The sequence below is a fragment of the Bremia lactucae genome, linkage group LG8 (genome assembly GCF_004359215.1).
Source record: "Bremia lactucae strain SF5 linkage group LG8, whole genome shotgun sequence".
Lineage (NCBI taxonomy): Eukaryota > Oomycota > Peronosporomycetes > Peronosporales > Peronosporaceae > Bremia > Bremia lactucae.
The window spans coordinates 2750680-2772472 of record NC_090617.1 but is presented as its reverse complement, the minus strand read 5'-3'; the positions used below and the strand labels follow the sequence as shown (position 1 = coordinate 2772472).

The window sequence follows — 21793 nt, the reverse complement described above, 5'->3', positions numbered from 1 at the left end:
TAATATAGCGCTTGTTGAAGTTTAAAAGCTTCCTATTTAGACTGCAATGCTATTGGTAAAATTTAGAAAAGCCAGCTGCGTGGATATCCTGTTGTGCCAATGGGTTAGATGGCGGTAAAGTCGTCGAAACATTATAATACGGCAGTCAAGTTTATCCTTACACATTTTAATAATTTATTATTTTTATTATTTTTATTCTTCGTTTTTTTACCAATCAGATGCCATGAATCTTGCGGAATATTGGCAGAAGCTTGTTAAACTCTACATGCCAGAATATGGTCCCCTTAGCCAGCGGGAATCAAACGATATACATAAGTCAAACAGCGCACCCGTGCCATTTAGTAGATCCAAGTTCATCGTCTTCTACAAACTCGTGCAAAGTTTTGAGCGTTTGGAAGCTCCGCGGCAGTTTTAGTGAATTAAAGGAATGGGAGTGCAATATGCTGGGTCATGTTAATCTTTTCGTAGCACGTGTTGAGTTCCCCGACGAAATGTTATTCTGAACTGTAAGTGAAATATTACCTTATAAATTATTCAATTTGGAGAAATATAACATTTTAATAAATAGTCAAACTCTTAAAGGTAAATTATATTCTCATATTTATGAAGCGAAAACTCGCAAAAAAATCTTTTTGAAAACGCTGCTAATTCGTTTGGATTGGCCACAATCTCTTGAATATCGAGATATTCGAAACTTCTATTGAAAAATTGAGCAAAGAAGAATCTGTCGGCATTTTCTCCAACCATTTGCGAACAAGCTAAAGCAACCAAAGGATATCGAGAATGTGCATGAAAGTTGAATGCTCCTCCTGCCACAAAGCTACGTGGAAGGGATGTGGCCAGCACATCGATACTGCGCTAGTCGGCGTCAAGGCAGAAGACCGCTGCCCGAACTGGAAGACCGGCAAACACTAGTTGCCCCTCAGACACGCGATTTGCCTGTCTCGAAGACATTTCGCACGCTGTTTAGATGACAGTATTGTCATTAAGCCAATTCATACAAAGTTATTCTAAAATGCTTTGCATCTCATGAATGCGTCGATTAATACTAATATCCAAGCACGAGGCATCCTTACGCTTCTTACTTTTGTGTCAAATTGTACTGTTTAGGCTTGCCGTTGTCGTCTAGTAGACCAACACCAATGTGAAAACTTATTATACAAATGTGTTTGTGTCGATGCCTGACTCAAAACGCATCGAATATTCACTATCAGTTTCTTATCGCTCAATATGATTGCTTCGCCGTCTTTTTGCCTTAAGCTTCATTCTTCTGAGAGTACAAAATTTGCAAAAAATTTCGAGTTGTTATTTCACTTCTATATGACCGTATTATCAGCACTGTCCCTTTTTAGATGCCTTCTTCGCTTTAAGAATGGCTCAGATTAGATCAAATTACGCGTTGCTCCTTTACTTTTAATACATTGAAATGATATGTCGGAATGTACTTAATAATTTTAAGCTAAACGCATGCATGACGCGTATAATTGCATACCGAGTCAGGCGCATTCTGCAGTAGCGCGATTACTTATGATCGTCAGCATATTTGCGAGCCTTGTTGTCCGCTTTCTTCGTATAACCTTTGACTGAGTCAACCCACGACTCAGCCGTCTCTTGTACTTTGGACGTCACGTCCGAGGCCTTGCTTCTCAAATTACTCTTCGCGTTCTCTTTTTCATCGTAAACTCGATTCCGCGCATTGCGGGCACGACTCTTGGCTTCGTCGGCCGCATCATTCGTTTTGTCTTTAATTTGGTCCATCCAGTCGTCGTCATCGAGATTGAGTTTGCGCTTGCCTTCTTCCTTACGGCTTCTCATCGCATCCTGCAGCAAAAGAGTGTTCAGTAAATGTCTTACAGCCAATACTATTGACAAGTCGCCGCACCTGTACGCAATTGCGGTAATCCTCCGTTTCTTGCTCACATTTATGGCGGTCAATCGATCCGCCCCAAAGCTTTTGGAACCAGCCACCATAGCACGCCTTCACACGCTCCTTTTGCTCTTCACACTCAGAAAATGAAACCATCTTTGAAATGGGCTAATTTAATAATGAGGATTCGTGGAATGAAAGTTTGTGATCACGGGACTCTTCATTGGGATGTATCAGTCTTAGGGGCAGCCAACAATAGCAAACGACTTAAAATGGCGCATAGTGCGAGGCTCAGTATGAAATATTGGACTCCCGCTATAAAAATCTGAAACATGTAGTATTGGTTACTTTTACTACAATTTTATGCAGAAACGTCCTAATTGTTTTATAGCGAATAGATTTCTGAGGTGGCTGCGAACTTTTAAGCGCCTTTTGAAACGACGAATGCATTCTTTCGCGATCTGGGCTTATGGTACTTGACGACTCAAGTCCGAATAGAGGTTCAAAAGGTTTTGTTGGCTTCGCTGTATCAAATTTGGTACATGAACCCTACACTGTTATATGCACCAGAAGCCATCATCGTTCTTGAAACGCTTTTAGCTCGCAGCCCCTTCAGTTCAAACTGAAGGATATGAAACCGATCGTAGACGTTTAAGATATTTGAATTCAACGGTTGCCAAAAAAACACCCTTTTACATGTTCAAGGGGTTGATGGAGACGATCGAAACGAGAGTCCAATATTTCATACTGAGCCTCGCGCTATATGCGCCATTTTAAATCGTTTGCTATTGTTGGCTGCCCTTAAGACTGATACATCCCAATGAAGAGTCCCGTGATCACAAACTTTCATTCCACGAATCCTCATTATTAAATTAGCCCATTTCAAAGATGGTTTCATTTTCTGAGTGTGAAGAGCAAAAGGAGCGTGTGAAGGCGTGCTATGGTGGCTGGTTCCAAAAGCTCTGGGGCGGATCGATTGACCGCCATAAATGTGAGCAAGAAACGGAGGATTACCGCAATTGCGTACAGGTGCGGCGACTTGTCAATAGTATTGGCTGTAAGACATTTACTGAACACTCTTTGGCTGCAGGATGCGATGAGAAGCCGCAAGGAAGAAGGCAAGCGCAAACTCAACCTCGATGACGACGACTGGATGGACCAAATTAAAGACAAAACGAATGATGCGGCCGACGAAGCCAAGAGTCGTGCCCGCAATGCGCGGAATCGAGTTTACGATGAAAAAGAGAACGCGAAGAGTAATTTGAGAAGCAAGGCCTCGGACGTGACGTCCAAAGTGCAAGAGACGGCTGAGTCGTGGGTTGACTCAGTCAAAGGTTATACGAACAAGGCGGACAACAAAGCCCGCAAATATGCTGACGATTATAAGTAATCGCGCTACTGCCGAATGCCAGTGGCAGTAAATTTACCGCCCGAGATACGCGTCATTAATTAATATGGTATTAGGTCACCAGCAATTTGATCTAATGAATGTACCATCATTTCTTTAACATCAATCTTTCCAACCAATCTTTCCACATATTGTCGATAGGGATGGTAATTTTGATAAAGAAGCTTTACGTGCTCTTCGATCATATGCGCAGTGTCCTTTCGCGAAAAATAATAAATTTGTAATGCCTCGTCTGAACGATGGCGTGTAACCTCTACCATAGAATATTGAAGCTGTCAGAAAAAAAAGAATTGGATTTTTGGCGTCACATAAATAGGAGGTAAAATAGTCTCAGTATGAAACAAATAATTGGGTCGTTTTGTGGTGTTACACGATGCTGATTGCATCACTTTGGTTATTAAAGATTATCGATCTGCTTGAAGTTGTCAAGAATGAGGAAGCCCTGCCGTGACCTGCATGCTTGTGTATAACATGAGCATATTAATATCAAAAAGAGGAGCACGACAGCAATTCATGAGATTTTAAATTCATAAAATGTAAGTCATATGTATTATATTACTAAATTTTATCACCAACAACCTTAGCTGCAGCAACATCACCTCGGTGACAGCGACTAGGCAGCAGCACCAGATTGCTTATAATCATTTCAGCACATTCCATCATGAAGGCAAAGCCCCAACATGGCCACTTAATTATCATCCACATTGTAATCATGGCCTTGCTATCCGCCGTCTTGGCAAACCCCTCTGCTCTTATCAGCCCACGAATCCGCCGTCTCTTGCATTTTCGAAGACATTTTACTTCATCAAAAAAAAGCGTCAAAGGAAGCAGTGCAACATACGTTCAACCTACTTCATCAGACATTTGACGCTTTTTTTGCTGCAGGAAGCGAGAATGCGCCGTAAAGAAAAAAATACACGCAAGTACGACGACGATGACCACTGGATGGACAACGTGAAGGACAAGTCAAATTTAGCAGCTGATGAGTTTAAAGCTCACCGTTGTTTTCAATATATTAATTTTCAAGTAATAAGATGGATTAAAGGTCGTTTTTGACAGATGCAAAGTGATGCAATCAACATCGTGTAACCACAAAATGACGCAATTATTTGCTCCCTTATGAGACTATTTTGGCTCTAAAAATAGTCTCAAAAAGGGAACAAACATCGCACGCAAGATCACACAACATGTAAAATATCTTTACCAAAACTCCCATCCCTATCGACATTTTGGTCCAACGATTGGCTGAAAATATTGTGGTCAAAGAAGAAAATTGGTAAATTCATTATGTCAAATTGCTATTGCACCTAAAGCCATGTGCATTAATGATGCGTATCTCGGGCGGCACATCTACTGCCAGTGGCATTCTGCAGTAGTGTGATTACTTATGATCTTCAGCATATTTGCGGGCCTTATTATCCTGATCATCAGCATATTTGCGGGCCTTATTATCCTGATCGTCAGCATATTTGCGTGCTTTCTTGTCCGCCTTTTTCGTAAAACCCTTGACTGAGTCAACCCACGACTCAGCCGTGTCTTGCACTTTGGACGTCACGTCCGAGGCCTTACTTCTCAAACTACTCTTCGCGTTCTCTTTTTCATCGTAAACTCGATTCTGCGCATTGCGGGCACGACTCTTGGCTTCGTCGGCCGCACCGTGCGTTTTGTCTTTCATTTGGTCCATCCAGTCGTTTTCGTCATCAAGGTTAAGTTTGCGCTTGCCTTCTTCCTTACGGTTTTTCATCACATCCTGCAGCAAAAGAGCATCACGTAAGTGTCTTTCAGTCAATACTATTGACGGGTCGCCGCACCTGTACGCAATTGCGGTAGTCCTCCGTTTCTTGCTCGCATTTAGAGCGTTCGAGCGAGCCTCCCCAGAGCTTCTGGAACCAATCACTGTAACAAGCCTTCACACGCTCCTTTTCTTCTAGACACTCTGCAAATGCTCCCATTCTTAATATGCGCACCACAGCGACCAATTGAAAATGAATTTCTCGGAGGCATGAAGGCTCGAGATCAATGCGACGCTAACTCAGGGACGCGGCGACGCAAAGTGACACAGATTGTGACATTTTATTAGAATTGCATTTCTTCTGTATCAAAATGCCGTATTGAAGATAAAATAACTTGATATCAGCCTAAAAAAATCTATTACCTTGCGCAACTAATATTCTCACAGTTGGCATCGTGGCATCGACATCTGCCAAAAAAAATTAGGCTCATGTAATATACACCAACTTTCGGATTCGGTCGAGGCAATCCGATCTTAAGGGGTTTGATTAGAACAACCCCAAAAATATGACGCGGTATGTACGCACCGAAGTGGTCACTTAAATCAAGTATGCTTAAACTGAGGCCGGACTATCGTCGACTGTATATTACACCAGTTCACTTCTTTACTCCCTCTTTTACAGTCAAGCCAGCGGCAGGACACCTCCGGGTCATCTGGTTTTCGGTGCCGAGCTACTTTAGAAAGGCACTCTATTGACCCACGCTAGTGTCCACAATGCCCCCAACCGGCCGAAGCATCCGCAACATGATGCGAGGAAGCTCGTCGTCAGAAGGGTCGGGATTGTCGGACGAGAATGAGATCCAGATGCAAGGATGGATGCGAAAGCAGAAGGAGACGTTGCGCTCGTGGGCGCGGCGATATTTTACGCTTAATGGCAAAGTATTGACGTACTTTGATAGTGAGGATACCAGTCGTGGGGCTCGCGGCGTGCTGGAGTTCGTAGATGTGGCTGCGCTCACTACGGAGAAGAACGGACTGTCGCTCCATTTGGTGAATGGCAAGGAGGTGCGACTTATTGCAGACACCCACGTGGCCTATGCTGCCTGGCTTGCTGTACTGTCCGCAGCAGTTAAGAAACCGCGGACGAACAAGACGCCGACTAGTAAAGAAGGGTGGGCCCACTGCCTCACGGACGACGATGTCTGGACGCGGTTTTTTGTGGTGATTAAAAACGATAGTTTTAGCTGCTACGAGTCCGAGGACGATGACGCGGAGCTTGCGTTATCGGGACTTATTCGTGCCGTAGATGATTGGGACGGAAAGCGCTTTGGGGTCGTGTGCTCTCTGAATCGAAGCCGCACCATAAAGCTGTGTTTTGACTCGGCCGAAGAAAAAATGTCATGGTTTCTTACATTAGAATTCTCGGTATCCTACGGCGCGGCACGCATGAAGAAAGAGACGTCTGTGAAGAATAACATTAGCGACCATAACCCTGTAGTGCGTGCCGAGTCGTCGAAATCCGACGATGGGGCTGCTGCGGCTGAAGATGACGATGGCGTCTGGATTTAGTTGATGCGTCTGGCTTAGAAACAACCTAGGGCGCAAGGGGGCGACGGAGGTACGAGAGGTGCTGTAGATGTGCGTCTTACGAAGAATAGGCTCCCTAGAGCACGCAGATCTTAATATTCTGCGACCGCTGCGACGAGGATCGTGCGTGTAGTCATGTATGTCGAGGCTGCTGTGGTAAAGGACGGATCGAGATTCATTTTAATGTAAAGGTCCATAAATGGTAGTAGATTAAGCCAGCTGTAGAATGTTGCGCAAATAAGAAAAAAAGTATTACAAAGTAGAATAAGAAAACAGAAAGTCATGACGAAAGTGGATTTGTTGCGTGATGGAAGAAAATGATAGCGAGGATTTAAATGTATTTGATGACGGAAAAAATCTTGACGTTAGTAACAACACTTTTTCGAAAGCGAATAGGGTCAATAGGTGCATTCTAAAAAAATGATCCCACCATCTGTACAGAGCCAATAATCTAGAAAAATCATATTTTGATACCATTTGCTTCCCATCGGTTCATTGTTTGATGTGACAATACTCTTACATCTTTTTCAATGCATTTTCCACTTCGGCATCGCTGGAAACAACAAAGCTTTTTGTGCCAGCCTTCTGAAGAAAAGCCACAAACTTGTTTACGTCAGCCGAAGCATCCATCTTCTTCAAACGCGCCGCAGCTTCTTCAGAAGAAATAGATTGAACGCCTTTAATGGCCTTGTCGATAAAAATTGCAGCCGTCGGATGTTCCACTAAATTGTTGCACGGCACATGTACTGCCTTACCATCGCTCGTATGTACCACGTGCTTCCTGGACACCTTGCTGCCAGCGTCGACAATTGCGCCACCGAAAAGCGAAGTTACGCCTAAGGAGTTCCATATATTCAAGTGAGCACTGTAGAGCAGGTTGTTATCAATCGCAGCAGCTCGTCCAGCACCAGAAGCATTAAACACTAAAGCCGTGGTGTCTTCTTTCATTAAAACATCAGCAGGAACGACGAGTGACTCAGACTCGGCGACATCAAGCAACTTCTTCTTCGCCAGGCCAATGGCGTCTTGAATCGTTGACAAATCAGCTGCACCTGTGATGACGACTTTGACAAATGGAGCTCCTTCATCGTCATTATCGAACAGAAGCTGAGCTTGGGGCTCCTGATCTTTGAATTCACCACTTGTGGCAACGTAGATAACAATGGGCCGAGCCGCATGCGTGTCTTTAATTGGCACACGCACTAGTAAGGTCTGGGCAAATAGTGCTACCAGAGCTGAGTCCGAGATGACACGTACACGCGTGCGATCATCTTTAAAAGAGCCCACGGCCCCGTCCTGAGTGTACAGATTAGGCTCCGTGGATAGGTGCTCCGTCACCTTTTCGTACAGGCCTTCAAAATCGTTAAAGACAATACTCACGTCCACTTCGTCAATCGCTACTTTCTTGCCAGCTGTAACATTGGTGATTAATTAGCCAGATAAAAACATAAGAATCCACACTTTCATCATAAGCATCCTTACTAAGCTTTTCCCGCTTCGCTAGCTCCTCAAGTTTCGGCCACCTGAGGTTGCGATAGGCGTCCCCATGCGAAATCACGTCATCGGCGGCCAATGACCAATTAAACTCAATGTTCAGACCTTCATGCTCCTCTGGAAATTCCTACTCGCGAATAAAAACGGATTTTCACTATGTAATGTTGCGCTCTATTTCGTGTCACATCGATGGATATTAAACGCACCACGACAAACTTGTCGGCAGCGTGCGGGGCTATACTTAAGTTTTGTACTAAAACACGACGCACTGGAAGCGAGCGAAGCGCCTGGAGACTCGGGCGTAGGGCCATGGGGACCGAGTTGCGGAAATGATCGGAGGTGAGTTTAACGTAATTTCTACCAATCCCAAAATGCAGCATTTTGACGAATCGAATTTCTGCAAACGAAAGAGTGACGGCAACATGGACGTCCCGCTTGCCGCGTGCGGACTAGCGCCTTCAGTGATGGGTACGAAAGCTTACGATCATAAAATTCTTGCGATAATTTCTCTAGCTGATGCAAAGTGTGGCGTGTGTGTCTTTTTTCTCAATCTAGTGGCGCTGTTCCGAGCCGGGTTTCGGTACCAAAAAGACTTGGTGGACATCTCGGCACGTGAATTAGCAAATGGTAGATAAAAATGTTTGACGTGATTACTTGAATTATTTGCTTAGTATGCTTTGTCTTTATAGAAGCAAAAATCGATGTTAAAGATGCTGTCGAAGTACTAGAGCTCGCACGGTCAAAGGCCAACAGGGTGATTGTAGGAGACACAGCGTTAGATCTGCTACAGGTGCGTTCAATCATGGGTACTTCGAGAAAAGGGTGCTCACTCTATGTGCTCTTAGAAAGTGACTAGTAGTGAGCCAATTACTACAAGACTATTGGGTATTGACAGACTGCTAGGTGGCGGTCTACAGCGAGGGGAAATCATCGAAATATGTGAGTATAAAACTCCTAAAAGCATTATGACGCTTTTAAACTGGAAGATTACTATAGGTGGAGGTCCAGGCACTGGAAAAACACAGTTTGGGTTAGCGTTGATAAGCTAAATGAGATGTCGTGTTGCTCTTTTATTTAAGTGGCAATGCACAGAATTCATGCTTGCTTGGCAGCGCAATTTTTACAGAATACGTCTGGAAAACCTTCATCTGCAGTATTTATTGGTCTGATCATTTATCATGTGACAAGCAGCTTGAATTGAGAATTTAATGGATAAGTGCGTTTCTTACAGATAGCGAAGGGAGTTTTATCATTGAGCGTGTGGCATCGATGGCAGAGCATTGTTTAGCGGACTTTAGTCAACTTGGGGCTTCAAGACTGGTCCATTACAAGTATTTTCTTTACTAAAATGGCTGCAATTGATGAAAGCTATTTCACGTCGCTGTAGACACGAGACGATTTACTGCGTGGAATCACCTACTACCGTGTGCATGATTTTGTCGAGCAAATGGAAGTACTCCACTCCCTGCCATCTTACTTTAAAACTGTGATTGAGGTCATCTATTGTGTGCTTTTGTACGAAGCAATTGGTATGAAATAACTCACTTGAACGAATGTATGGTGCAGTGCAAGCTTGTAGTCATTGACACAATTGCGTTTCATTTTCGCCACGGGTTTGAAGACTACAACCAACGAACAAGAGCATTAGACGATGTGGCTTCATTATTAAACAAGCTTGCTACAGATTTCAACGTGGCTGTATGTTATGAATTGCCATACAATCCAGGTTTCTGAAGAGCTCACAAGTTTTGATGTAGGTCTTACTAATCAGTCATGTCACGACGAAGGCATCGACTACAGACCGACAAGTGCCAGCATTAGGTGCGTTTATCATGTGCCGCTTCTAGAGTGCTGCTCACTGTTTTCGCGGTTTCTAGGTGAAAGCTGGGCGCATTCAATTGAAAATCGAGTACTCTTCGAATGGAAGGTATGGCTCCACCATTCTTGATTCTAGATGGGATTAACTTGTAATGAATGACCGTAGGCAGACTGTCGAGTTGCTCGACTTATGAAGTCAGCCACGCTTCCCCACGACTCGGCATTTTTTGAAGGTATACGTTCGTGATCATCTAATCCCATGTTTAAAAAGTTTAAATGGTGTCTAGTGTCGGAGCGAGGTGTGCGCGATAAAACGGATGACACATACTAGACTTCACTTTTTATCAATTTCACGTCACAAATTCTTGAACGAGCACTCGAGTGTGTCGTCCCTTAGTTCCGGTACCCCAGGTGAAGCCGACGTCATTGCAACAGCTACAACGACTTGTCACATTTTCATTGAAACTTTTTAAAGTTCTGAGTTTGACGGTGACAATAGAAACGTGGAATGATCCTCTTTTAATTATGAAAAACCATGCGATCATCAAAGACCACTTGTTTAAGTTCGATCTTGCAAAATGCTCTTGAATCCACGATGTCGTTGAAAAGAATTGCAATTAATTATTGGTTGGCACTTAGAAATTAGAAATCTGCCTACATTAAAACTACAAAAGCAACGCGAGCCATCCTGCAACCATCGCAACGCCCCCGATCGGCTATAATATCAAGCATTAAGTAATAGTTAACGTGTTTAGCTTTCTCAGATTGCTGCAACAAACCGTGATGATTCCGAGTTTTCGTTGATCGGTCAATGTCATGGCATACAGCGATCCGGAGAAAAGGAGCGTGCCTGTGGCAATAAGTCCTCCGGCAAGACCCGGTCGTCGACACATTGGTGTGACTAGCAACACGACCGAATGGATCATTTGGTAGCGCGATGCCGTTTCCCAATTTTTTAACATATGCGGATCCTTCACGTAATTTTTGAGTCCATGCGCTCCAAAGGATCCTATAGATTATGACCAGACATCGACGCCAAATTAGTGAGCTGCCGCCGCTATAATAACTTCCGATTGATATTTCTCGCAATTAATGTAAATATACCGAGTAGAACACCGCTGGCGCCTGAGAGTGCGCCAAGCTTCCACCAGATTGAAAGTGCGGGTGAGATTACTGCACTTTTCATGATGAAATAAGATAAAATATTGTCACTGCGACCCACGCATCTGATTGGCTTGACAAGTTACTTTTTTTTTATTTCAAAACTGATGATAATATTTCCATTTTAATAATAAATTAATGGGAAAAGTACCAAAACACCCCCTGACAAATGCAGAAAAGACGGAAATACCCCTGTACTTTTATAAATGAACAAAATGCTGGGATTTATCCACAGGCTGCCGAGGGATTAATCCCTCGGCAGCCTGTGGATCAATCCCAGGAAGAAACCGAGACATTAAATGTCTTGGTTAATAATAGTTCGAGAGTAGGCGCTTCTACTCTTGATCTGTATGCGACCCACTGAAGGAGGGATACCACAAGAACTTTTATTATGATGGCTTACATCATCCTAATCTCCACGCACAGGAACTAGTGCGGGTGACGGCACGGGAGACGGTTTTTCTCTTTACCGTATAGAAGGTATCAATCGAAACGGTGATTTTTGGTGCATTCTAAGACAATGAATTGCGAAGCGGCTCGTAGGTCGGGTCTTTTCGCGGAGTTATAGGAGGATATCTTACAAAATGTGTCGGCCGATGATAAGGATGACTCCCCATCGCCAGCCTACAAGTCGCTCTCATACTCGCGAACGACGTCAGGAACGTCAGCCACGAGGGCGTCACGTGATTATCAAGTGCTGCGCGACGAGAATGAGTCCCGTACATGCCAAATCCGTCGAATTCTCCGCGTCAACTTTTGCAAGGACGTCTGGTGTCAAGCAAATGCGTTTGATGTCATGCCACGATCACAATGTGACAGCTGATGCCATAAAAGACCATCGCTGTAGCTAAAACGACTAAGCTTAGCCTTCAGGTGCGACGCGTGGCGTGATAACCTTCTAGAAGGCTTGAAAGCTCCCTCCTTCTTCATCCAATATGTCCATGTTGGATGGAACTTCTGTGGGTCGATAGACGGATTAAGTGTAGGCGCTTATACACCTCATTTGATAGCGCCTCCGAAGTTAACTATAGAGTTAACTCATTTGCCATAAGTCCGTAACATATTTCATAGTTAAATGTCGGAAACCCTAATCATAAAAAGACTCTCCAACTTTATGAGTCTATAGCCTCAGTGCGGCTTCGATCCATGGTGTACGGTCAACCGGGCTAGAGCTTTCTTCGTTTTGTGGCGTAAATGCCGAACGTAACTGTAGTGAAATTTCACTACGCGTTTCATTACTGTTATCGATGCGCCTGTCGCTAGACGCACCGTCATCCTCGTTGGAGGGATGTCGCGCTCAACATATTTGAGCGAAGACACTTATTACCCGTCTTTGGGTACGCGTCTGCCTACTGCCAACCACGCACCGATTGAGTCGGCGTGACTTGGAAGCCAAAAGGCTCTATATAGACCAAGGATAAATGATCTGAAATAAGTGGTTCCCGAAAAGCGGGACACGGTCGAACTTAGTACGACCGTGTGTGGCTATAGCCTATATATACGGAAAACCGTTGCGCACAGCATCATCACCTCACTTTAACGAGTCTTTCTCGTTCGAAAAAGGGACAATTATTCAGTCTCCCGCCGTGTTATTTTGAAGCGCAACGTCATACTGGCCTGCGAGCCGAAACGCGTCTACTACGCTCGCTGTAAAGACCGCCAAGGCAACTGGAAGGCCGTCTTTTCTGCTTCTACAACCCACGAGCTTATCAACGGTCTCCTTCTGAAGCAACTGGAAACCCCTTTTGGAACTAGACGGAATGCCAAACTACTCTTTCTAGATGCTTTTCGGGGTGTTGTGGCCTCGACATCGCTCGCAACCCAAGAAATTGATGCCTGTTGGTGGTCAAGGTGAGTCACACTTGACAAGAGTGTTCGTCTCGCAGAGTCCTGATGGTGAACGTTGGTGCGTCGGCAAGTTTTGCAGCGTGCAGCCTTCAGGAGCAGCCTTCAGGAGCAGCCTTCTTGCACGCAAGCCACTGTGAAGCGTCGTTTGTCACTTTTGATCACCGCGAGCTCGAACCGTTCAGCGATGGCAATCGCTTTGACTGCTTCGCGGCAGCTTTTCCCATTTGCAAACTCCGTTCCAACGGTAAGCTGATATTCCGCCATAATTGGCGCGGAGAAGAAGTGAGGTAGGCGCGCGGCGGTGAGGTAAAGTGATGTGATTATGCTGTGCGCAACGGTTTTCTGTATATATATATATAGGCTATAGCCAGGGGCATTTTGGTCATTTATAAAAGTACAGGGGTATTTCCGTCTTTTCTGCATTTGTCAGGGGTATTTTGGTACTTATCCCTAAATTAATTTGGATGGCAGAAATATGCTTTCGACACGGCATCAATGCTGCTGTTGGTATTGGAGTTGAAGCTTAACATGTCGTGCGCAGATAAGAAGCGTAACGAAGAGTCTCATAGATATTTCCATGATCTTCGAGCAGTCATTCGAGGCACTTGAAATCTCATGCTTTGAGTGAATTTGCCATCGAGGTGCACGACACATACACGACACAGAACACCAATTAACTTCCAACAGTCCTCTCGCCTAAATGTTTAAGCTTTAGTCTGATGACTTATGGATTCGTGACGGTAGTAGCGTTTTTGTTAGCATATTAGCCACCATTGTCTTCGTCTCCATCGTGCCCTTGGCCGTGTAGTCGCGTAGAAACTTGAGCTTGATATCAACGTGTTTTGCATTCGCTGACGCTGCCTCATCGTCAAGCTGCTGGATCGTTGCCTTGTCATGGAAGCAAAGGACGACTGGTGTCGTGATCTGCATACCCATATCTACCACAAGCTCCTTGATTCCATACATCTACATATCACCAGTAGCAGCTGCCACAAACTCGGCTTCTGCAGTCGACACAGCAACAGAGGTCTGCTTCCAGCAGTGCTATCGAGCTATCATCCCGTTAACGAATTGTATTCCAGCGCTAATCAATTCCCGGTCCTTCGTATGGCCTGCATTGTCAGGTCTGTGTGTGACACAAGCCGATGTGGAATTGTGCTCGCTATCAGGCTTCATATGGAGATTTGGCAAGTACCACTGACAAACGTGACACACGCTTGGCCAGCTTTCAGTCTCCCACGGCCGGAGTCCAGCAGCGATGTGTGAGCTTCTGAGCCGCACACGAGAACTCTGGTCTTGTTTAACGCGATATCCATAAGAGATTTCCAACTACTGACTAAAAGTCCTCGAATGTAGCGTTATTCGAAAGCGTGGTTCATTTTACAGGTTTGTGGGTCATAAATTCCAATTAGAGCTCAGACACCATTCACGTTTGGCAGGTCGCTTGTCTAGCATTTCAACAACTGTGTGCTCTTGCTCAATTTGACGCTTTAGTCGTCGCATTGCAAGAATCGCATACCACTGTTAACATTCTTCAATCATTAAGCAATTGCCGTTGCGCTGCTGGCATTGATAAACTATTTTGTAGATGAGGTTCACATCGCTTAGGCTAAGTGACTAGACCTGCGAAGAGTCTAGCGGCTATTGCAGTCAGACACTCCAAAATGCAGCAGATTTAACGGAAGAAAAGCAGATGACTCCGAGCGATCAAAATATCGTAAGAAGTGAGGCAGGTTAACGATGGCGTCCGGCATCAAGCAACAAAGTGGCGACAAGACGATATGACGGGACAGGATTCGAGAGGAGGTGACAAGGAGACTATTAAGGGCTGCAACTTGATAGGTATTATAAAAATAAAAACGAAAAAATCTTAACTATTTGTTGATTAGAGGACAAATTCCGAAGTAAGTTTTATTGAGTTAGATCTAGTTAACATTACTCTGAGCCACTCATTATCTAACTATCATTAATTGGTCCATGCCGGTTGGTAATTACGCTTAGTAAAGACAGTTTTTACGAATGATAACCTCAAGGAGAAACACAAAAGATGGAAGGGGACGTGACTTCGGAGGAGCGTACCCTGGTGAACCCTAAACACCAGTAACCGTTTTTAACTTTATCATTAAGGGATTTAAACTCACGCCAAGTTTGAAGAACGCCTTTTTCCCCACGACTTAACCACTTGAGCTAAATTCGTTAATCTCATAACACGTTACCATCAGTATTTAGCGGTGCAATTCCAACACTCCCACTCACCGCTAATATTTGCTTAGGGACGATGCTACTCGCTTAAAGCAGGTATATTAGAAGCTTGGTCCCCAGTGCCTTTGTCAACATGTCTGCGAGTTGAATCTTCGTGTCAATATAGTCGATCTTTAGGTATCTTTGTTGCACGTTGTCTCGTATAAAATGGTGCATAATATCCAAATGCTTCGTTCTAGCGTGGTATCAGGCGTTGCTAGCCAAAGCAATTGCTCCTTGGTTGTATTCCCATACTTGTGTGCCTCCCACTTGCTCGTGACCCGTCCGGCATCAAGCAACAAAGTGGCGACAAGACGATATGACAGGACAGGATTCGAGAGGAGGTGACAAGGAGACTATTAAGGGCTGCAACTTGATAGGTATTATAAAAATAAAAACGAAAAAAACTTAACTATTTGTTGATTAGAGGACAAATTCCGAAGTAAGTTTTATTGAGTTAGATCTAGTTAGCATTACTCTGAGCCACTCATTATCTAACTCTCATTAATTGGTCCATGCCGGTTGGTAATTACGCTTAGTAAAAACAGTTTTTACGAATGATAACCTCAAGGAGAAACACAAAAGATGGAAGGGGACGTGACTTCAGAGGAGCGTACCCTGGTGAACCCTAAACACCAGTAACCGTTTTTAACTTTATCATTAAGGGATTTAAACTCACGCCAAGTTTGAAGAACGCCTTTTTCCCCACGATTTAACCACTTGAGCTAAATTCGTTAATCTCATAACACGTTACCATCAGTATTTAGCGGTGCAATTCCAACACTCCCACTCACCGCTAATATTTACTGTGCTTAGGGACGATGCTACTCGCTTAAAGCAGGTATATTAGACGCTTGGTCCCCAGTGCCTTTGTCAACATGTCTGCGAGTTGAATCTTCGTGTCAATATAGTCGATCTTTAGGTATCCTTGTTGCACGTTGTCTCGAATAAAATGGAGCATAATATCCAAATGCTTCGTTCTAGCGTGGTATCAGGCGTTGCTAGCCAAAGCGATTGCTCCTTGGTTGTCTTCCCATACTTGTGTGCCTCCCACTTGCTCGTGACCCATGTCTTCCAACATTTCTCGCGTCTACAAAACTTCTTGTGTGCGTAGGCTAAGAGCCATATACTCAGCCTCCGCCGAACTGAGCGCAACTGTTTGCTGGTACTTGGACTTGAATACTACTGGGGCGCTTGCAATCATGATCATAACCCCTGAAACCGAGCGTCTATCATCGGTGTTACTGCCCCAATCAGCATCCGAGCACGCGTTGACTGCAACCCTGCCACTGCCTTGGTAGACGATTCCGGTTTGATGCGTAGTCTTCAAGTAGCGCAAACCACGAATTGCCGCGCTCCAATGTTGCAGCCCGGGGTTGTCCAGAATGCGTGACAGTTGAGTCATTACGTACGCAACGTATGGGCGGGTACAAGTCGTAATGTACAGAAGACATTCAATCAAAGAACGGTATGGCTTCGAGCGCATGACCGAACATCCATCTTCTATAGTAGGAGACTGTGATGACGATAGCTTTAATCCTGATACGCACGGGTTGTCGACATTCTTGGCATCGTGTTGACCAAACCTTTCAACCACGTCGTCGATGTAGCGAGTCTGCTTGATCATGAGCGTCATTGCTGTTCTGTCGTTATCGATCTCCATGCCCAGAGTAAATTTGCCTTGCCCAATTCCTTCATTTATATTCGTTCTTGAGCACTTTCTTTACTTGGTTGATATCGTCGTTTGTTTTTGCTGGGATTATCATATCATCAACATACAGTCCAACGTAGATGAAACCTTCCTTGGATTGCTTAACATACACACACTGATCCACACCACAGCTCTTGAAACCATTTTTAACAAATACACGATGTATAGTCTTGTTCCAAGCACTTGCTGCTTGTTTCAATCCGTACATAGCCTTGTTTAGCTGACATACATATCCTTGAGCATTGTCGATACCAAGCGAAACCTCCATAATGACGTTGTCCGTCAACACACTGTTGAGAAAAGCTGTGTCAATGTCCAAGTACGCTCCACTTCTGGCCGAAATATCACTCGATGTTCATGTTGCTCTTGAAACTGGGGTCGAAACTCTGTTAGCTCCAGTCTGTTTTCAACAGGGCATTCTGGAGCAAGCAAACGTGGTACCGCGACACATGGTGTATGTTCTACATTTTCCATTTCGACATCTGTGACCATTTCTTCGACAATCTCCATAGGTTCATCCAAAATGGGCTGTCTAGTCTCGGAATGCTGAATCGTTGCTTCGTCATTGTCCTTTGTCACTTGAATGACTGTTGCTGGCTTTATTACTTGCGTTTCGTATATTCCATCCACTTCACGTTCATCCGGTTTCACTGAAGGGGTCACCTTGACCTTGGCATTCTCTAATTAATACACGCGGCAGCCTTTAAAATTATCAGCATAGCCGAGGAACATACACTTGAAACTCTTGGGCTCAAGCTATGTCCTCTCCGCATCGTCAATGTGAGCGTATCCATGCGACCCGAACACGCGTTAATGATCCATTCGAGGCTTCAATTTGAAGGCCAACTCGTATGGCATGATGTCGCGATTCGCCGTATTGCTGGAGCGTTTAATGAGGTACACAGCTGTACTCGCAGCTTCCGCCCACCATTCAGTCGAGACACCCTTGTAGTACAGCATACTGCAGGCCTTCTCCATGATAGTTCTGTTCATGCGCTCCGCCACTCCGTTTTGTTGAGGGCTGTATGGAACAGAGCGCTGATGCATGATGCCATTCTGTTGACATATGCTAGCCATAGTCTTGTTCACAATTTTCGGTTCCAATATCAGAGCGTAAACGCCTCGTCCGTTCACCCAACTGGTTCTCGTACATCATCTTGAATTCCTCGAATTTACCAGCCACTTCGTTCTTGTTTTTAATCGGAAAAATTGAGACATACCTTCAGTAGTCATCGACAAATGTAAGGACATACTTGGCACCTTCCTTCGAGATTGTTCTCATTGGCCCGATGACATCCGTGTGCACACGCTCGAGCACACGTGTCGTTCTTGTCATCAATCGTGAAGGGAACATCGTGACTGTCTGCTTGCCGTTCAAACATCCAACACACAATGTTTCCGTAATTTTTTTGATCATAGGGATGCCTTCGGGCGATCGTTGAGTCTTTAACAAAGCATCCTTGCTCGGATGTCCCATACGAGCATGCCATAGCTTCCACTCAGTGTCGAAACTGGAATATCCCACGAGAAAAGCTTCTCCTTCCCACAGTCAAGCATATAAGCTTTCCCCAGCTTTGTTCCTGAAGCAATAGCTTGATCCTTCTTCCAGATGACGCACGACGAACGCGAGAACTCCACACTCATTCCACGTTCCGCAAGTTTACCCACTGACAATAGTCTTCTGTCAAGCCCCGGAATAAATAGAATTTCAACCATGCGTATGCCTTTCCCATCCAAACCGGTTAATTAAACTGACCCGGATCCTTTGACGAGCAACTTCTTGCCGTCCGCAATCGTAAATTCGAACTTGTTTCTAGGCCCTTGTACTCGAACAAGTCCTTCCTGTGGGGTGTCATGTGGGATGTGGCCGCGCTGTCAATCATCCACCCCTTTGTCCTTTCTTTACCAACTGCAAATACTGCATCCCCGCTGCTAAAGCGATTTCCAGCCGGGCAGTCCCGTTTCATGTGACCAAACTGGTCACATTTAAAATACTTGCCCTTAAATCCACTTTCATTGCGTGGGGTACCCAAATTGAGCGACGCAACACCCTTTCGACTTTTGATCCTCCCGCCTTCAAATTTTACCGCATTCCCAGTAACGCGAAACGCTTTCTCTGTAGCCTCCTTCCTGTGCACCCTCTCCAATTCCTTCGAACGCTTCTCCTTCACCTCAATAAGCGTGACGTCCTTTGCATTCTCCACAATTGACGAAATCAGCTCATATTCGGACGGAAGACTGCTCAGAAGTACCACGAGCTGTCGCGACTCAACGACCGGCTCTCCCATCGTCTGGAGTCCAACAACCAGCTCGTCGAAAGCGTCAAGATATTCCGCCATGCTTGTACCACTCTCCATCTTGAATTCGTGGAGTCGGCGCGTCATCACAACTCGATTATGAAGAGTCGAGCGGTTGTAGAAGTCACGAAGCGTTCTCCATGCCTCCATAGCGCGCGTCGCTGAACGTATCTTGGTTTGATGCTGAATCTCGACTCCTTGAGCGATTATGCCTAACGCCTTGGCGTCGTTTACGAGGCACGCTTCCGTGATGTCATTCTTGTCCTTGATAGACATGATGTGTCCCAGCAGATCTTTCTTGCCAGGGTCATCCTCATGTTAAACTCCCAGTGGTAATAGTTACCACTATTCAGGAGGACTTCGGCACGGTTTGCTGGCCATGGTGAGTGAAGGCGTTGTAAAGAAGAGAAGACTTGGTTGCGGCTGTTAACCTGTTGATTAGAGGACGAAATCCGAAGTGAGTTTTATTGAGTTAAATCTAGTAAGCATTACTCTAAGCCACTCATTACCTAACCCACATTAATTGGTCCATGCCGGTTGGTAATTACGCCTAGCGAAAACAGTTGTTACAAATGATAACCTCAAGGAGAAATACAAAAGATGGAAGGGGGCGTGTCTTCGGGGGAGCGAAGCCCTGGTGAACCCTAAACACCAGTAACCGATTTCAACTTTACCATTAAGGGATTTAAACTCACGCCAAGCTTGAAGAACGCCTTTTCCCCACGTCTGAACCACTTGAGCTAAATTCTTTAATATCATAACACGTTACTTTCAATATTTATCGGTGCAATTCCAACACTATTCTTAAAGCCAAAAATGTTGTTTTTTTGTATCACTTAGATACAGCAATAGGCTATACGCTATAGCCTATTACTGTATCTAAGTGATACGTGTACGATCTCTCTTCTCTATTGAGGCAAATACGACTTAAGCGCTCGTGCTCGTAGTGTTCGTACCCAATGCAAGTTTGAACGGACGATATTTCTACTCGTGGTTGTTGCGCGATCAGCACGTTTAAAATACGATTTTAACGATATGACAGCGTCGCTATCAAAATCGTGATCCAGAGATTTCACAATAATTTAAAAAAAAAATCGTCCCGATTTTCTATCTGCCACTCGATGAGAGATTTTGCTGGAATATTACGCTTGTGAAATCTACTGTTTGTTCTAATTCTCTGGCATCGACGATGTGTTGTATAGAAAAATGCTTCGAAACTAAGTCCGTCAGTAATTGTTGTGTTTGCTCCGTTTCCGTCAGAACTCAAAATCACAGCACACTCGAGAAACGAACGTGAACTTGGTATTGCATCAAATAGCGTACAGGAGGCTTATAAGTAGCTTTTGATACATGACAAGAGGATACTTACTGATGACCTGTCACAATTTGCAGCGCATTGCAGGACAATCTGCCCTGATGCCGAATGTCGCAAGCATAAAATTTAAATTAAACCAATGGCTTTGATAAAACGCAACAGAAAAAAGCATGATCATTATATTATAATACTAGAAATGGAAGCCTTCCAGGAAATTTTATTAGTACGAGAATGCAAGCTCTTGTCGTTGGCACGAGTCTTATGCCACGCTTGATGCATTATCTCCGGCCACCTTGTTACGTTTAAAAATCCTTCTCGACGCAAAATAATTTTCTTCGTTGCATAGTCCTCAAGAGGAGAAAGCAAATGTAATTGGAAACGAAAAAACACAAAAAATGACTAACAAAACCAACCAAAATTCAGTACATATTTGACATTGAAGTTGCATGGCGAATTAATTGCCGATCTTGTCCTCCTATTATTTCTTTTAATTTTTGGGTCTTGCCAAATCTAGCTGGTTCAACATTTTATCTTCTCCGGTAGCGTCCTCTTTAATTTTGTTTAATGCTTCCTTAACATTTTCCTCGCCAATTTTTATCACCTTCGCCGTCTGCACTAAAGCCTTATAGTGGCGAATATTTTGTGTTTTGGTCAGCTATTTGAGCGATATCTTGATTGCATATAATCGGTTTCCAGCGGAATCTTGACACGTTCTTCGTTGTCGTCCGGGTTCACGCTGATTTTGAGTAGCCGCTGCGAAGTAATCATCGCACTGTCGGTTGCCAGTAGAGTTCCGAGATCTGCTTCCGAGTCTTGAGGGTACGCCCCACAACGACTGCATGCGAGAAGGGCGACTATAGACGTGGCGCGGGAATGAAGTATGCAATACCAATATTGATTGAATCATTAGTGAAGTCGGTAATCACATTAATTATGAAGTACGCCGATATCATTTAATTCGAGTATTACAAGAACTGTTCCACAGACGCGGTATTTGTACCGTGACGATCCGATCGTCTGCATTAGTTTCCACGAGCATCGTTTCACGCCCATCGGTCTTGTAAAACACACTGGAGTCCGCAGTGCTGTGTTCGATGCCAGTTGAACCAGCGTGGAGACGGGCAACTCGTTATAAAGACGTCCAGGCTGCTTGAGCCCATAGACACTTCCAACGCTAGCTCGCTAAAGTCATTGACTACGAAATTATTGAGCATTGCTGGCTCAATCTAATACCTCGGGGATCTGAAGCAGAATGTTCAAGTCTTTCTCGACGTATGCCCTTACGTAGGCTCTCAAATGAGCACTCGAATAAGA

At 44.5% G+C, this 21793-nt stretch overlaps 7 protein-coding genes across 7 annotated transcripts; 3 read left to right on the top strand and 4 right to left on the bottom strand.

Moving 5' to 3' along the window:
* Positions 1-742: 742 nt before the first annotated feature.
* CCR75_005218 (uncharacterized protein) lies at positions 743-2270 on the bottom strand. Its single transcript, XM_067963300.1, has 2 exons — positions 1883-2270; positions 743-1821 (listed from the first exon to the last, which is right to left on the bottom strand). Exons 1-2 carry the CDS (start codon positions 2021-2023, stop codon positions 1522-1524), a joined length of 441 nt encoding a protein of 146 aa, XP_067815754.1. The 5' UTR covers positions 2024-2270; the 3' UTR covers positions 743-1521.
* A 155-nt stretch (positions 2271-2425) lies between these two features.
* Positions 2426-3381, top strand: CCR75_005219 (uncharacterized protein). The gene is made up of 2 exons (XM_067963301.1): positions 2426-2896; positions 2958-3381. The coding sequence occupies exons 1-2, from the start codon at positions 2756-2758 to the stop codon at positions 3255-3257; spliced, it is 441 nt and encodes a 146-aa protein (XP_067815583.1). The 5' UTR covers positions 2426-2755; the 3' UTR covers positions 3258-3381.
* Positions 3382-4656: 1275 nt separating this feature from the next.
* Positions 4657-5322, bottom strand: CCR75_005220 (uncharacterized protein; the record flags this gene model as incomplete). The annotated part of the gene is made up of 2 exons (XM_067963302.1): positions 5087-5322; positions 4657-5025 (listed from the first exon to the last, which is right to left on the bottom strand). Exons 1-2 carry the CDS (start codon positions 5225-5227, stop codon positions 4657-4659), a joined length of 510 nt encoding a protein of 169 aa, XP_067815588.1. The 5' UTR covers positions 5228-5322.
* Positions 5323-5713: 391 nt separating this feature from the next.
* CCR75_005221 (uncharacterized protein) lies at positions 5714-8468 on the bottom strand (the record flags this gene model as incomplete). Its single annotated transcript, XM_067963303.1, has 3 exons — positions 5714-8006; positions 8077-8215; positions 8295-8468. 3 exons carry the CDS (start codon positions 8466-8468, stop codon positions 7111-7113), a joined length of 1209 nt encoding a protein of 402 aa, XP_067815589.1. The 3' UTR covers positions 5714-7110.
* On the top strand, positions 5782-6576 carry CCR75_005222 (uncharacterized protein; the record flags this gene model as incomplete). The annotated part of the gene is made up of 1 exon (XM_067963304.1): positions 5782-6576. One exon carries the CDS (start codon positions 5782-5784, stop codon positions 6574-6576), a length of 795 nt encoding a protein of 264 aa, XP_067815590.1.
* Positions 8460-10457, top strand: CCR75_005223 (uncharacterized protein; the record flags this gene model as incomplete). Its single annotated transcript, XM_067963305.1, has 11 exons — positions 8460-8556; positions 8644-8715; positions 8778-8878; positions 8934-9118; positions 9181-9251; positions 9320-9408; positions 9476-9583; positions 9655-9786; positions 9860-10015; positions 10073-10139; positions 10194-10457. The coding sequence occupies 11 exons, from the start codon at positions 8460-8462 to the stop codon at positions 10235-10237; spliced, it is 1122 nt and encodes a 373-aa protein (XP_067815669.1). The 3' UTR covers positions 10238-10457.
* Positions 10458-10502: 45 nt separating this feature from the next.
* CCR75_005224 (uncharacterized protein) lies at positions 10503-11092 on the bottom strand (the record flags this gene model as incomplete). Its single annotated transcript, XM_067963306.1, has 3 exons — positions 10503-10622; positions 10686-10915; positions 11011-11092. 3 exons carry the CDS (start codon positions 11090-11092, stop codon positions 10572-10574), a joined length of 363 nt encoding a protein of 120 aa, XP_067815584.1. The 3' UTR covers positions 10503-10571.
* Between the last annotated feature and the right edge of the window lie 10701 nt (positions 11093-21793).

What these genes read in the sequence shown, in the direction of transcription:
- CCR75_005218 (XM_067963300.1), bottom strand. Translation starts at nt 2,023, where the DNA reads ATGGTTTCATTTTCTGAGTGTGAAGAGCAAAAGGAGCGTGTGAAGGCG. An exon ending in ATTACCGCAATTGCGTACAG is followed by an intron (nt 1,822 to 1,882) that starts GTGCGGCGACTT and finishes CTTTTGCTGCAG; the next exon opens with GATGCGATGAGAAGCCGTAA.
- CCR75_005219 (XM_067963301.1), top strand. Translation starts at nt 2,756, where the DNA reads ATGGTTTCATTTTCTGAGTGTGAAGAGCAAAAGGAGCGTGTGAAGGCG. An exon ending in ATTACCGCAATTGCGTACAG is followed by an intron (nt 2,897 to 2,957) that starts GTGCGGCGACTT and finishes CTTTGGCTGCAG; the next exon opens with GATGCGATGAGAAGCCGCAA.